The sequence below is a fragment of the Chaetodon trifascialis genome, chromosome 23 (genome assembly GCF_039877785.1).
Source record: "Chaetodon trifascialis isolate fChaTrf1 chromosome 23, fChaTrf1.hap1, whole genome shotgun sequence".
In the NCBI taxonomy this organism is placed as follows: domain Eukaryota; kingdom Metazoa; phylum Chordata; class Actinopteri; order Chaetodontiformes; family Chaetodontidae; genus Chaetodon; species Chaetodon trifascialis.
In genome coordinates, this window is record NC_092078.1 from 9,379,209 (window position 1) to 9,396,061 (window position 16,853).

At 41.7% G+C, this 16,853-nt stretch overlaps 1 protein-coding gene across 3 annotated transcripts in view; it reads right to left on the reverse strand.

Annotated features, from left to right (window-relative positions):
• Positions 1–1,338: 1,338 nt before the first annotated feature.
• elavl2 (ELAV like neuron-specific RNA binding protein 2) overlaps positions 1,339–16,853 on the reverse strand; it is a 33,321-nt gene continuing 17,806 nt past the window's right edge. For all 3 annotated transcript variants that reach the window (XM_070992728.1, XM_070992729.1, XM_070992730.1), the window contains 5 exons: positions 12,567–12,670; positions 9,232–9,385; positions 6,561–6,786; positions 5,902–5,940; positions 1,339–3,962 (listed from right to left, as the gene is read on the reverse strand). In XM_070992728.1, the coding sequence (XP_070848829.1) occupies positions 3,632–3,962; positions 5,902–5,940; positions 6,561–6,786; positions 9,232–9,385; positions 12,567–12,670 (854 nt within the window). In that variant the 3' untranslated portion in view covers positions 1,339–3,631. The remainder of the gene's footprint in view (positions 3,963–5,901; positions 5,941–6,560; positions 6,787–9,231; positions 9,386–12,566; positions 12,671–16,853) is intronic.

Consider the following 16,853-nt stretch of genomic DNA (forward strand, 5'->3'; position numbering starts at 1 on the left):
GAAACTGCTGTCAGGAAAGATTACTTCTGGTCTAACATGCAGGCTAATGGAACAGTAAATATCGGCGGGACTCTGAAAGCTTTTTAAGCAGCGCACAGATTAGCCTCCTTATCTTCTGCTAGCCAAACAGAGTGCTAAAATGACTACATGATTGTGCATGCCATAAATATTGTTTTCATTAAACTGAGCGGCGCCCTGGAACTTTTTTTTTCCCCCCATCATACAGTGAATACTTGAAAGCATTCTTTACAAAAAGGCAGCATGGTTTCTTCAGCGGCTCCCATCTGCGTCCTTGCAATGCCCCTAAAATGACAGTCGGGCAGTGTGAGGTGGCTGCGCAGCAGGGAAGCACACTTCAAAGCAGGCCATTTCTTCTTCAACGAGGCTGTCTACCTCAAGTGGAGCATGAGATAAAAAAATATATATATATAAAGAGGGGAAAAAAAAGGAAAAATCAATACTCTATATCAGGCTTCTTCCTTCAAGCCTCGTGCTGCTCTTTGTGACAACACATTCAAGCCAGCAGCTGAACTGTGGCCCAATTATCTATCGAGGTAGAACAGATTAGAAGTGTTCACGTATTGGAAGTTAAAAGTATTTAAACTACGGTGCAGCTGTGCAATGAAAGGGACAGACACAAGCTACAATCTGAGATTCAGCTCTTCATCATGAAGAATTAATCGACCAGTATAACCATGGTTAGAACTGTGTTGTAATAGCTACTGTACAGCAAAAGGATGTTAGTTTACAAAGTACCAAAAAAATAAAGACTGCTAATATGAACGACAGACAGAGTAAGGCAGTGAATTAGACTTATTTGCAGCAACCCAGCAAATAAGTCTAATGAGACAGATGAGAAGACTGATGCCATCAAATCATTAGCTAATCTAAAGCAGCAAGTGGAAACAGTGAGCCTGGCTTGAACCAAAGGGCTAAAAAAGAAAAAACAACCACCTCTAAAACTCATTAATGAAAGCACTTCACCTGTTTTGTTTCATCTCTTTGAAGAAGGCAACTCCTGTGAGTTTTAGAGGTGTCTGACCTTTTTTAAAACCTTTAGGCAGAGCGAGGTGAGCTGTTTCAACCTGCTTCCAGTCTATGCTAGGCTAAGCTAACAGCTGGAGCTTTATATTTACCATGAGCATTACATCAGAAAGGAAAAAATATTTCCCAAAATGTCAAAACATTAAAAAGGTGCATTTGACCAACTTTGTTTTAAAGGGAGCAGAACAAAAAGTTGAACTATTTAAATGAAACAAGACAGAATTTGACTTTTTTTACATGTTGAATTGAGCCCAAACAGGAAAAAGGGAATGATGGGATCCATTCACGAAGCTGTATTGCCCTTCAACTTATTTATTGATGTACTGAACATGGAAAAAATCCAAAGTATCCAAACACAAAGTAAAGAACATGTACATCCTTTTTAAATACTCAAAAGATATTCTATTCCAAAAATGCTGTGAACCAAGTCAGACTATACAAATAAATAATCATTCTCATACCAAGAATTGAGATAAGAGGGGCGGGAGGCAGCATTTTTTCACGCCAGACCATCAGCACAATTTGTCAAGACCAAATAATCATGAAGAAGTTACAAAAAGAAAAGTTATTCTCTACAATGACAGGTCAGGCGTGAAAAACGTCGCCTCGACCCCACAGCAGCAAGTATCACAACTGATCTAGACTTAAATTTAACTTTTACAAGTAACACAAAGAAGGAATAGATAAACGAGAAAAAGCAGTTGCAAAGATAATTATATAATGCATAGCACACTGCTCATTTAAGGGGAAGCATGACTAGTAATTGGTTTAAATACCAAGCGGGATGCAGGTGCAGTGCATCTAAGGCTCCACTGGCCTCCGTTTGTTTGTTCAAGTCGAGTTACACAAACTCTTGCAACCAATTTTGCGATCATTAATGGAACTGCGTCACTGACCTTCCCCCAAAGTGAATAAAGCAATATACACCTTTTTACGATTTTAAAGACAGGTTATATGCATTACGTATATATATGAGTATGAAAAAAAAAAAAAAAAAGAAAAACTAATCAAATAGTTCAAAACTGTGGTTTATATCCATTCTTTACCACATAAATATATATCTATAATGTTTATATATAAAAAACAAAACATATGTCTATAGTTTCTTAATACCTTTTTTTTTTTTTTTTTTACGAAGCAAGACTATCTACAGACCAAACAACCAACAAATCTGATGCACTGCTAGTCCATGGGACAACAAATCAAGTATTTCAACTGAAGGCAAACTCAATATAAAAAAGGTTCATATCCAAAATGAAAATACCTTACATACTCCATGAAAGAAAAAAACGATATATAGAATATCACACTTTCCGATGAAGTCCAAACGAGAACCGAAAGAAGTCTGCCAAATACTCAACATAAAAAAAGGAGTTATTTACACAGCTCGAAGCTCAGGAGTAATCCGTTCTATTCTTCAGACTAGTTTTTCTTCAGCTGCTGCCTTCATCAGCTTGTCCTCAATCTTCCATACAAAGTATGTAAAAACCCTCATTGGTTGATATTAAGACAAAATCAGTCTAATGATATATTGTAGGTACACCACAAAACACCATGAGCTCTGTCTGAAGGGAATCCTTTAGGAAGAACTGATTTTTATCCCCCATTTTCCTTTTAAGATATCTCCACGTTATAATTTTGCATGCAGGTTTTTGCGGATGAACCTTTGTATTTTTGTCCGTTTCCAAATCAAATCAGAAAGCGAGTTGCTAGTCGTAACAACCAGGATGACAGGGGGACCCACAGATGACTTTACAAATGAAACCAGCACTGCCATTGATTCTATAATCTAAAGATAATACAAAGATCTCAAAAGGTATCTTTTACATCATAAATCTCCCCAGAAATTTCAACCACTGCAAACTTTCCTGTAAAGTTCAAAAGCTCGCAAGGTGTCATATGAAGATATTTCTCAAAGTATCCAAGTCAAAATATTTTGTTCCAGGTCCAGTAAAAAGTTTCTCCAAATTTTTCTTTTTATAAAAATAGATGCTTTTTAAACCCACATCAAAGAGGTTCTTAGCTCTTTGGCAAGGTACTGCTTTAAGAATTTTTTTTTTGTCTTTTATCCTTTAAGTTTACAATAAGCAACATTATGCAGCCAACCAATAACCAACTCATATTACAATGAACGGAATACTTACAAAATCAACATAACTGCATATAGTTCAAAATAAGTACTCGCTAACCACTGAAGGCATAACGCACCTAAGGCAAATCAGGACACAGAAAAATACAAAGAAAATCACTACACATAACCTTACAAGACATCAAAGCAGATGTGCAACAAAATGACAAAACCTATAGTAATGTTTTAGATGGTCCATCTGTAAAGACAGCAAGAGAATTCAACATTACAGGCAGTAAAACCTGCAGTATTTTTTTCCTGTTTTAAAGTATATAGAGAAGATTCAAAGCGTAGCAATGAAAAGAAAGAAAAATCACATTGTTGGACGCTAAATATTGTTTTTCTTCGTAACACTGATTTACAAAGCCGTTTTTACTAATGTAGAAAGTTACGGTCGACGCGCTTCCATTTTCTGATTCCATTTTCTGCTGAGTTTTCTAGAAACAATCTCAGTGGGTATTAGGCTTTGTGTGTTTTGTTGGTTTTGAACGAGACTTGCAGCACTCTGTCCCCGAGGCGGTATCCATTCAAGCTGGCAATGGCCACAGCTGCCTCGTCGTAGTTAGTCATGGTGACAAAACCAAATCCTTTGCACTTGTTTGTGTTGAAGTCGCGAATAACCTTGACGTTTGTGACAGCACCAAATGGCCCAAACATCTGCCAAAGGATGCTTTCGTCTGCGTCTGGAGCCAGGTTGTAGACGAAGATACACCAGCCAGTGCTCGCGTGCCCCGGGATGTTGATGCCAGCCAAGCTGGTCACCCCGTCAATGGCCATGGGGGAGAACCGGCTGTAAAAGACAAAAGGTAACACGGTTCAAAGCGAGAGCCAAAATGAGGACAAAATGGGCCTTTTTATGAGACAAGAGATCGTGCCAACAAGCCTAACAGAATCTGACAAGTCTCTCCAGAGATCAGCAGCAGCCATGCTTCTGCTGAGAGGAGCAGTGTTTACGTTGCTTCTACAGTCACTGCGCAACGGCCTCCTCTCATTTCAGAACGCTCGGTTTTAGAAATCGGACGTTCAAGATATTATTTTGGAAGTTTAAAGAAAAGTTGTGCTGTCGCTCTGAGTGAGCAGCAGAAAGGGCAGAACATACAGTGAACATGCATGCACGCTCTCAGATTAGGTAGAAATCATGGATCCAGCTTTTCACACTTCTCTCAGGAAGCGTAGCTGCTTTTTGAGCTCGTCATGTGGCGACAAGGACAGGAACACCAAATGACTTCCTCAGAAACAAAAAAGTGCCGAATCACAGTAAAAATTAGAACAAATAACTGAATAAAAAGGTGAAGTTTGTGCCGAGACTGGAATAAAAAGGCATATAAAAGCCCCTGCCTTTGCTAAATGTGGTTTTGCAGTTTGAAGAAACAAAATTCAAAGTGCATGGAAAGCCTATGAATTATTGCAGCAGGTGTCACATTAGATTAGCTGCTCCAGTTGGCCTCTCAGGGAACATCCACCATGACAGGTGTGCTCCCAGCATCAAGGACACGGAGAGAGATTTGGCAACGAAGACGTCAGCCAACGAGCGGGGCAGAAGAGAAATCACAAGTCTATTGTCGCTGGTGATGGGCCTTTGAGCTCTCAGGGGATTGGACTTCAATCATGCTCGAGGAAGGCATTCTTATAAAACTGAACTTAGACAAACTGGTATCCTGGTGAATCTTGAAAGACGCCTGACGCAACAAAGTTTAAAACAGGACAGGGCTGTCCATAATAGATCAAGGTAAGAGTATGGAGCTCAAAATACAAGTATGCAATTTTGTGCAATAGCAAGTAAGAGATTGTAAAAGTCTGTCCTTTGTTATGTAGACAAGCAGCGTAGACACCGCTTTAATCTAGACATGTTGTGACATTATGTCAAGATTAAAGCACTTCAGTGCATCACTGTCACTAACTTCATTCTAGAGAGACGCACTACAAAATTACCAGTCAAACTTAAGCTTAAAGCTCAAATGACTGAGCGTGCTCGCATGTAATTTATGGAAGTGTACATCAGGGAGTTAAGTGTTTACTGTAGAGTCAGGCTGATAGGACAGACGGCCATCATCGTGGGCACTGATCAGATAAACAGTATCCACATGTATGCTGGCAGGTATGCAGGTACGCTTGAGGTAATTGACAATGTGAAGTGATTACAGTCTCTGCTCAGCAGCACAGTCCAGCTCTGCCGTGTCGTGCTCTCCCTGTGCATGTGGTAGAAATGCGCTCATGTGGATTTAAAAACTACAACTTAGAATATATCTGATAGAGCAATTTTACAGCATCGGCCCACGAGAATCCAGCTTCCAGCGGCTGAGGGGAACGTGAGCGTCTGAGGTCAGTGGAGCAGGAAGTCTTTAGTGACACCCGTCACTGGTTCCTAGCAGCATATGTGGCTCTGGCCCTCCCTTCATGGAACATATACAAGTCTACCTCTGCTCAATATTTACATCATCACTTGCTGTTAAGACAAACAGCCTGATTCACTCACACTGACTGGATTATGTACATATTTGTTGTACAGGGGAACACTAACGCATGCACACAAAAGCATTCTTCCTCATATTGAATCAGCGCTACCTTATGCAGTGTTAACTACCTACGCAATGTTGCCAAGAGCTCATGCAGGAAAAAATAAACCTGAGGAGAAAAACAATGTCCCAGCTCCCCTCATGGTGGGTCTGAATTTCCCTCAGGATCAATTAAAACTGAGTGGGAAATCTAAAAGAGGAAAACCAATTTACCTTTTGACACCATAGGCCATGTTGAGCAGATTGTCCAACCTAAAAAACAAACGGCAACATTGCGTCAATTTCATGATGAAGAGGGCTTTTTATGAGGGTGACGATGCGTTTTGACAGGATGACAGAGATGAGTAATATTTCTGATACATGAAGTCAGCTGATCAGGTGCCGATCACGTCCTTATTGACCTGTTGATTGAACTCCTTAATCAGTCTTCAGCCTACACAGGCCAACAGGAGGCATTCAGTTCTTTTTGGGGTTTTTTTTCATACCACTGAGGTTAATCAGTGCACTGCAAAAGCTAATTAACTTATTGACTAATTTCCACATTTATGAGCATCAAACAGGCCAATTGCCAAAAATAAATAAACTCCATCTTTTGTTTTGTTTTTACACCAGAGTATTGCTCATCTCATTTTCATATTTGTCGAAATCTGCCCAATTGTGTCGTAGGCCTACATCTGCAACAGGAGGAACACAGCAAAGATGTGAATATGGAGATGAATTATTCTGTCTAGAGTATTGATGAGCTCCAACACAGAATATTTTTATAATACTGCTGTGAGACAAAAGCTGATTTCAAAAAGCCTCAGATATTAGATTAAGGAGGCTCGGCTCAGATCAGATTTTTTTTTTTTTTTTTGGTGTGCCCCTTTTACCTGAAGCGTTGTGCCTGCTGTGCGAGGGGCCCTGGGTACCTTCGATTGGGTGACTGATACAGCTGGGACAGCAGTGCCTGGCTGGTCTTCTGGCTCGGGTTGTTCGCAAACTTGACTGTGATGGGTTCGGCGGCTCCAGGCGGCTTCTGGCAATTCAGGCCCTTGATGGCCTCCTCGGCCTCAACTCGCCGGTCAAAACGAATGAAGCCAACCCCTCTGGAGACGCCTGAAGAGAGCACATTAACATATCAGTTAAGTCCTGTTGACAGCCATGAAAACATCCAGTTATGATCTGCAGTGTGAACTTGCTGAAACAGTCAATTTAGGGGTCGAAAAATGTGTTTACTGTTTAATTTTTCCCCTAACAGTGGTGTGATTATGTCATCGAATCATGATTATTTTACCCAAACCTTTTAAAAACTGTGACGCCTCTTAAAATGCACATCACCTACCTGCCATGCTACAAAGTGTTGCCAGAAGTGAGAAAACTTCACAGCTAAAGAGTGTGATCAATACCAACAAATAACAGAAAAATAAAAGAGGCAGAAGCACAAACATCCTTAGTGACCCACTGAAAAATCAAAAAGCACACGAGAAATGTGCTGCAAGAGAAAAATGGTGGAGGTGAAAAACATGTTTTGGGTGACAAAACGAAGCTTTCTAATCATGGTAGACTGGTGGGCAGCAGGGAGGACAAGAGTAAGACTGAAGGTCATGACATGCCAAGACAGGGTGGGGGGTTTAAAGTCAAACTTTACAGACGTTTTTGTTAGTAAGGAAGTGATAAATGACTGAAAAGGCTTTAGCAACTTAGCATTGTTATCTACCTATGAGATTAATTTTCCGTACAGGTAGCTCACTGGTTCAGGTAAAATCTAGGGAAGAAAATCGAGCACAGGTTCCGGTTGAGAGCCGGTCCAGAACTGTCCAATCCGTTGAAACCGTATGCCTCTGAGCTTATCAATTCCTTTTCTCAATGCTGCCATGTGTTTTCACAGTTGCGCACTGCAACACAACGACGCCAAACGATGATGCTGGAAACTAGGCTGAGTTATGGCAGAGAGGAGGAAACGGTCCAAAGTGTGGTTTCATGCTGGTTATGATGTCTGTAAAATGAATTTCAAGTCAGGCTGGAAACGCCAACAATACGCTGAAACGTCTTCCTTCTCAACATGGGCTTAAATTCCAGGAATGCCATGTGTTTGGCACCCGCTTCCCAACGGTTACAATGAGGGTAAATAAAACAAACTACGCACGGACAGGCTGAGCCATTTTTGGGCCATTTTGCCTTTATTGAGGCTCAGCGGGGAGCCGCAGGTTAGAATTAAATGCTGTACCAGCTGAGCCACTGCGGTGCCCCCATGTTTTTCTTTGACTAAGAACCAAAATAAAAACCAATGGCTTACAAATTTTCTCTTATTTCATCCATTTTATGTGACGACAGGCAGACGGTTGCCCCCGTGAGCTCGACTCGCCCATCAGCTCCCAGACATCCAAACCCTCCACGGTTACCGCACCGTGAGGGAAAAGAAAACAGTTGATCAGGAATTAATAAGGGAATCGACATTATCAAGCTGCTTATCAATTCCCATCCTTAGTAAAATATCCCACTTCACAAACCCTTGAAGTAACAGATTGCAGCAAACAGACCTTAAAGTTAAGCATTATACCTTTGATTTATCAGCTACCTACACAATGTTACCACGATGCCTCTCGGGACATCCGTGCATGTCTTTGGCTCTTGGTCTTGTTTCTTCCTGCTGCCCACCAATCAGCCTCGAGCTTCAGTATCTTTGCCAAGTCAAAAAGAGTCTGTCACTCGAGCGTGCACATTTGTCATTCTGACTTTTACTTTGTTTCTTGTTAAGTGCATTTCTCTGAGGGTTTGTGCCTTTTGCATGCATTCTGGTATTTCCAGCATTTGATGTGGAGTGCATTTCCGCAATGTCTGAATTTAATCCTTGTTTGCGTTTTGTCCTCGAGAGCCACTGAATTACAAAAGGAATCAAAAGACACGCAGAACTTTGTATTAAGTGTTTGTCAGTTTGTGAGCAACCCTGTGTTGGATTTTGGTGTTTTCTTAGTTTGATCACTCTTCTGTTATTACTACAGCAAATCTGAATTCTCCACAAACAAACGGTTTTACGTCAGAAAGGTAAAGACAACCATTCTCATAATGCATGCCTGACCGAATATTACAGGTTTCAGAGGCACACGGGGACAGGACCACTGCGGGAACGTCTCGGTGAAAGATTCTGTTTATTAGCGTTGCATAAGGGTTCTGCTTCCACACGACAGCTGAGAAATAGGGAATATAACTGCTCTAAATGCATTTCATTTCTTGCCATGAAACAGGCATTGCATGTACACCTTGGGGATGGGGAGAGAAAGAGGGAGAAAGCAAGTGAAGGTGAGTGCAGGCAGAGGGGAGATTGGACAGAAAAAGAAATTATGAAGCATTGAGTCCTGCTACTTTATACCCATTTCATATTCTATCCATCTATGCATTTTTATGAACACCTCTAGTGGAAAATTGCATTTTTGGGGACCTCATACCTCTGATGTATTTCTCAGACCTGTGTCATTTTGTTAGGGAGTCAGGGGAGGGGAGAAAAGACACACTAAAAAAGGAACAAGGGGAGGGAGGGGGCAGTCACCATGTTCTACTCACCAGTCACCTGGTCCACCAGAATGCGTGAGGTAATGATGCGTCCATACTGAGAGAAGAGCTGCTCCAGTTCTTTCTGAGTCATGGTTTTTGGCAAGCCACTGACGTACAAATTTGCATCTCTGATGGAGGCGGAGCTTGGACGCGCATAGGAAACCTACGGGCAGAGATGGCTCACATTACCACGGGTACGGCAGCTTTAGCACATGCAGTATACTCACATACACCTCGTACCTGCTGAGTGAGATCACCTTTTCTGTTTAAACTAACAGCGATGCAGATGCTGTGACCCATTTCTAGCGCAGGGAATGCAAACACTGTCGTATTTAACCAGGCTGAGCTCACTTTAAACACACTCATGTCATGCAGACCTCCTGTGTATGTGACAAACAGCGAATTTAATTGCTGATGCAATCACATCTACGACCTTGTGCAAAAAAGATCAAATGTTTGTCCCATAATTTCAACTGCTAATGACACTGTGGAATCTGAAAAGGGTGGTTCTCATTCTCACTTTTTCCACACAGCGATGTACAAACTGATGTAAAATGCAAACGTTAGCAGGTGCAGATTTGCTCCAGGTGGCTCGACTTGATAAACCTCTCCTCAATCTTAAAAAGTTTCAACTTGAGTAAAAGTTCTTGCTCATCCCAAAGCTGTGAGACTGCAGGACTTTACAGAACGGAGGAAGAGGAGATGGTGGAGGTCCGGGTAAGAATTTAGGATCAGTCAGAATTGCTGCGCGCGTGCACACACACACACACACGCACGCGCGCGCACACACACACACACACACACAGTCAGTGCCCACTACAGCACAATATCTGCGGTCATTGGCTGTTTGTGGTGAATAAACACAAGGTGAAAAAAACCTTACACAGCGGTTAAATTTGCTCAAATAAAGCAAAACAAAAATGGGCTTCCTGTCCAGTCTGAACACACCTGAGAAACCACACTCCTCTGCCAGAGGGCACTGAACAAAAATCTGTGTTTTTTAAGTGATGAGGCTTTTGTTTGGTTGACGTGGAGCATGAACGTCAGGCAAAAATCAGAAAATGGTATTTAAAAAAAATGTATATTTGGTTTAAACCTGTACTGTAAAACTCTATGCATCCCATTATTATTCCAGGTTTTGTCCATTTTGATTGTTTTTATAATCATTTGTGTCCTACAACAATGGGGGGATGCACTGCAATAATTCGTGTGCTTCGTTTTCTGTCACCCTATTTTTCTTCCCCAAGCGCATCCTAATAGCAACTCATTGGATAAATGGACAGTGACAAATCAGTCGGTCTCGAAAAAAGTTAAACCGGCACATTTTGAGCCCATCAACTCTGCTGGAAACCTGACAGAGATGGATGCAGCATCAGGCCCGTCTAGACAGCTCTCATTTAAAAGGAAATTTATCATTTCTTGAAAATTTTATAGACAACAGAGCAGCGTGGCTGCCTCTTAAACTAATCACGCCCATTCCCGCCAAGGAGAGCCCCCCAGCACAAGGCCGGATAGATATGCAGCATAAATCAGCATTTGTCCATAAAAACGGCCGACCGCGAGAAAACAGAGGGGGACCAGAGCGTCATCTACCACGTCCTGCGGATCAATACGTCATTACACCCCCAAGTAGTCATAAATTCATTTCGCACCATCCCATTCTCAGTCATGTAGACGTTTCTACGATAACATGCAGAAGGAACCTTTCCAGCCCAAATTTCGGAGCTGATGTATGAGGATGGTTTTGTGGAGGACTAAATGAGAGAATCGCACAGAGGGAGAGAAGAAAGAGACGGTGCAGAGTCAAGAGGCTGCTGTATCCCTGCTCCTCCCGTCTGGTGGCTCCAGCTTCTTGTGACTCGACTGTCAATTGCAGCAGCACGGCTGTATTTAATTACAGTGTCACACGTGTTAAATGCTCCTATTCCAGGCCTTTCTCTGCAATCTTATGCAATGATTGTATGAAAGAAAAAATGAACTCACTTCAACTAAAGCCTCTAAAAAAGGATTCCTTTTTGTGCTCTCGGATCGATAACAATTCCACTTGGTCACCCCGCCTCAACCTCGGCCCGTTACTGGCCTGAAGGGAAGGCTGACGGAGTGAACGTGAAGGCTAAAGCTCCCTGCCCACAGCCAGGCAACTCCCTTACTCCTCCTCCTCCTCATCCTCATCCCCGCCTCCGTCCCAGTCTCACCTTCACACTTCATTTGATGCTAATATTTGCAAAGTATATTCCTCTACCTCACTGGGGTTTATTTGCACTTCTGACAGAGCAGCTAGAGAGTTTGGATGTGTGATAAAAAAAATATATATATATATGTATATTTATATATATAAAAAGCTCCCATGTTCTACTTTCAGGAGGTATGAACTGAGGAAGAGAGGTGGAGAGAAAAAGCTGCTCGGTCTGATTCATGGGAATGAAGCGGTATGGGTGTCAGTAATATCCAAATGTTAAATACAGAAATAATCAAGCATACAGCTCACAAATTTGGTGCTATTCAAACATGAATTTTCTCTCACAAAATGTGTTTTTGCTCACAGACATTTTCACTAATATCCCTCTGCCCGATGTGAGAAGGGATCTGGCGAGCTCCTCGTAAGACCACTGTGAAAAAAGATCACATCTAATAATCTGGCTCCACCATCCACAAATCCTGCAGCACTATATGAAGCAAATGAGTTTTTCCAGCAGCACATTGAGTGCTACATTGCCTGATGAATGCTAATGGCAGCCACCTCCCTGTAAAGGCATACAGCAGTGCTACAGCACATGCAACCATAGAAACAGTTCTGCTCTACTTGAGGCCCAGGCAAGGCTGCATGTGCCCAGATTAACAATAGGCTCCCTTTCCACCCCACATTTCTCCAGCCTCATTATGCTTCAACTCCAAACCGGAGAGCTCCACATGAACGGCATATCTCGGATTTTTGCAACCAGTAACACCGAGTTGAATACGACAGTCTGATTAAGCTGCTTGAGAAGAAACGTGTCGATGGCGGTTTCAGATTAAAAACAAACAAAAAAAAAAAAACCAAAAACAAAAAATAAAAGACATGACATTAGGGCAGATTATTTCTATTATCGATTAATCTGCAAATTATTTTCACAATTAATCATTTATTCTATGAAATGTGAAAACTGCGACGTCACCATTTCCCAGAGGCCAAAGTTACAATGAAAGTTGCTTCTTTTGTCAAGTCAAAAACACAAAGACTTTTCATTTACCATCAAGAAAAGCAGCAAATCCTTATATTTAAAACCAGCAAACGTTTGACATTTTTGCTTGAAAAAAATGATCGACTACTTGACTAATTGTTGCAGCCTGACATGACATCTTACCTTGATGGTTTTGGTCTGAAGTCTCAAGCCATTTAAGGTGTTGATGGCTTTTTCTGCGTCCTTTGGGTCCACGTAATTCACAAATCCATAGCCTAGGCTCTGACCTGCAATCACATGAGCAGAACGTACACAGAGGGTCACACACTCTGAAGTGAAACGAGACAAACATCGGACAAAGGTGCTTTCTTTATGAATCACTGGTGATCGGCAACAATGCCAAAGTGTCAGTAATACTTGAATACACAGATTAATAGTCGGTCTTTATTTTCTACTTGGCAGAGGTCGGCAGTCCATTTCCAACAAACATCCATTTGGCTTACAACCTACAGTAAACTCTCAAACCAACTCTTTGACGAACACGTCTGAAATTAAAAACGACAGGCAATTGCTCTGCTTTCACACCAGCTCATCTCTGACACTGTGCAGTAGCCGAGGCTCAATGTGTTCCCCTCCCTCTACAGTTTATCTCTAAAATGTACAATAGATTGACACCCACTCTTTATGTGCACAGAGGCAATTCAATTTCCTCCACCCACACTGCTGGGTCTCTGCAATTCCACTGCTGGTCAAGTTCACCAGCTCAAGCAGCTTCAGCATATTAATACGGTACATAAGCAACTCGAATTTTATGGTAAACTTTAGGTGAGATTAGATTTGGAGTTCATATCCTGACATCAAATTTAAGCTCAAAACATGCCCAGAGAGAGGATTGAAAATGGATGTGTTCAGTGAGGGGGAAACCACAAAGGGTCCACGCTTGCATATTTTTTCTCATTAAAAATTGTCACATTAGCTACATCAGCTCTTATCGCTGTAGACCGTTAACACTAAGGTATTGTGGTATTGTGACAAATTTGATATAAATTCCAAAAATACACACATTGGCGTATCAGTAAGTAAATAAACAGACACCCAACTGTCAGGAACCGCCTGCAGCACTCGTGTTCACTTCACTTTAGTGCACATCTCAACACTCTGAACGTATCCACACTTGCTTTATCGGTCTTACCACCATGAGTCACTGCTCTCATGGGTTGTTCAGCTGTGATCAAGTAAAGTTCATAAACTTAATTTCACCTTGCATCTCAGGGACTGTTATAGCCAGGAGAAACATGCTGAGCCTTTGAAATGAGCTGGTGAAATGACACTTTTACTTAAGCCTGCAGGGTAAATGGCCTGCCTCGCTGTGCTCGACTGTACACGCTGTATGTGGGCACACTACGCCCCTTATAGTGTCTTCCTATGGAAAGTGTAGCATTCGCTAGATCCACTGTAAACATGCTCCTATAACGAACAACTTGTTCACTTTCAGCTGTCATTAAGGAGTAGAGTAGATTTGCTAGGATGCACTTTCAAACAGAGAACTGCACCCAGCTTCCAGTAGAAGACTAATGCTGCCCATAGTGGGAGGAAAACGACACAAAGACTAAGCTGCTGCTGCTGCTGCTGCAGCTGCAGCAGCCAAGGCGAGAACATTTAAAGCAAAGAGGAAGCATGCATCTCTCTGGTGATTACTTAACATCTGATGTAGCACCAGTACACAGATGTAGGCTGGCTTAAATCCATTGCCACAGGGCCAAGGGAGAGACAAAAGCAACACAGTCTGGAGGGGATAGGTTTTATGTAGAGCTGAAGCTGAAATCAGAGCATCATTCCTGAGAAATGACTTAGAGGCTTTGAATAACATTAAGGGCCTTTTTTGAAGTCAGTCTTTTCCCACCCCAATTCAAGCTTGTATCAGTTAAAAATAATTTAAATTGCCACTTTAACTGCTTAACTTACAATAGCTGCTTAGATCCTCTTGATGGGCAAAGCTGGTCCCTGATCAATCCATACTGCAACTTCTATCATCAAATGGACGCCTTATAAAATGCCTGCGAGAACGGCTGCTCAACAGCAGAGACCGATACCCTTTTCTGACTCAGGCCTGGAATTTAAAAGCAGGTTTCCAAACCCTTAATTTGCAAATGTGACCAAAAACGACTGAAACTGAAATCTTGGCACATAATAAATTTGACACTCGCACATAAAGCAATAACTTTACCAGCTCCTTCAGCAAGTCTTGGAACAACGGTCCTGCTCAGATTTGCTTTCGCCAAACAGACACAAGTTTGAATTTGTTTATGTCGGGGTTGTTTATACATTTACCTTAGAAGAAATTTGCATTCCTGTTTGACAAGTATCACTGGCAGCCGTGGAGCTAAGGACTCACCCTTTCCATCTGGCTGAATTTGTATTTCTTTAATAAAAAGGCAATTTGTTTTTGCATGTCTAATTACTCCTAATCTGATCACCACTGATGCTCTGAGTCTTTGGAATGGTGCTGTAAACAGAGCCCATCCACACAGTGCGTTTCACTAAAGATGCTGCTGCAACTGTCATCCTCAATCCAATCTAACAAAGGCTCCCATTCGGAAAACAAAATGAAATTTGTGTAATTCTATACTCTGCATTACATTCTGGGAAAAGTGCACGCTAGAAATCAACATGACACATTTTCACACGTGTACTGCTCTCCAACGCTCGGATCGGAGACGAACATGACTGCGATGCTAACGCGTGGACGTAAACAGAGATCGGGCAGCCAGTTTTATTCAACTCAACAGCTGAGATTTTCTAGAACAGGAGAGCTGCATAAGGCGGAGGACAAGCCAGATAAACAACTGACATACAATTACTACGGCATCAAAGGCAGCACGGGCACATCCCTGAGAGGAACACATGATCACAAACAATGATACTGCTGCTTTTAAAGGTTACTCTTAGAAAGGATTGTTGACTTCAAAATGAAAAACTCATTGTAAGGCCCCCGGTAGCAAATATATCTGTATTAAAATACATTTGAGATCAGGTTTGGTCTAGAAAAGAGACAATGTGATGTGGCTCTGGACAATGAAAATGTCACAGTTAGAAAAATAAGACCTGGTTTGCTTTAGCGCCCATAATACGACAAATTTCTACTTTGCTATGCATGAATGAGACCTTTTACTGATTTTCCATCATTGCAAACGGTCTTCCTCCAAGTGTTTTTTTCTCCTTTTGAGGCTGAGCTGTGTGGGCCAGAGTTGGCCTGCCAAGTTATTCCAGCTATACATCATTTGCCACAGTGACTCTGTATGCAGACAAAATATTGTCTCATTAGACATGCATTAGATTTCCACATATATTAAACTTTTGTCATGCTGTCCAAAAAACAAAAAAAAACTGAGGTGATTAAAGCAACTTTAGAGGCTGAGAACATCTATATTTCTATCACATAAAAAAAACCTCAAAATGTTTCAAAGCCATGTAAACAACTGACCGAAAATCTAAATCAACATTAAAGGAGAGCAAGTCCACAAGGTCAAGTTTTCGGTTGGATCGACATAATTATTTTCTGCTCTTAATGCACATTTTAAAATCACCTGTGGCTATGAAGTAACAAGCAGGCGCGCACACAGCAGCGGAGAGGGAACCCACGCTTCGCTAAAAAATTTTGTTTACTCATTAATGTTTTTATCCATTTTGTTTACAGGTCACCCAAAAGATCAAAACCTGATTTTCAAGTACTAGTCTCTAAAAATTTGTGTCATCAGAGGGCCTGCAGCAAATTGTTGTCCTGGTCAAAAAAGGTTTAGTTATGTTACTTGCTAAATGTGTAGCTACGTTTCTCCTGCCCCACTTTATGGGGGCATGCAGTACCGCCGCAGGGGCAGGCTGATTTCAGCTTACTCCTATAGAGCCTTGCACTTAAATTACTTGGGAGTGCTACGATCACACTTGCTCCTCTGAATATGCAACCTGCCAAGCATGTTTATGTTCAATCACACAAGCAGACCGTGTGCAAGACAGGTTCTAAACGAGGATCACTGGTCAATTCTGCTCAACCCATTTCACACATTACCAATCAAAGGCCTTTCCTGTATGCATGGCTAGACGAGGGCATTTATTCCATGCAAGACTACACACTCGACAAGTTTCATCATCGCTGCATGCCAAAAGTATAAACTCAGTAAATACATAATGAGAGCTCAGACACTTAACTCGCGGTCTCCCTCTCGCTACTATTGTTTCCAGTGAGATGAAATATGAAAGCTCGGGTTCTGCATATAGTGCACTTCTTTGCTATAAATGCACCAATAATAGAAACACTTTTTACAGAGAGCCTAAAAGAAGACAGCAGAGTCACATTATAGAATAGCAGGGAGAGAAATCATTTAGGCAAACATACTTGGAGCACCTGGCAACATTTTCAGAGCTGAAGCTGTTAGTAGCTGTAGGGAACAGTAGCAACCATGCGAAGACAGA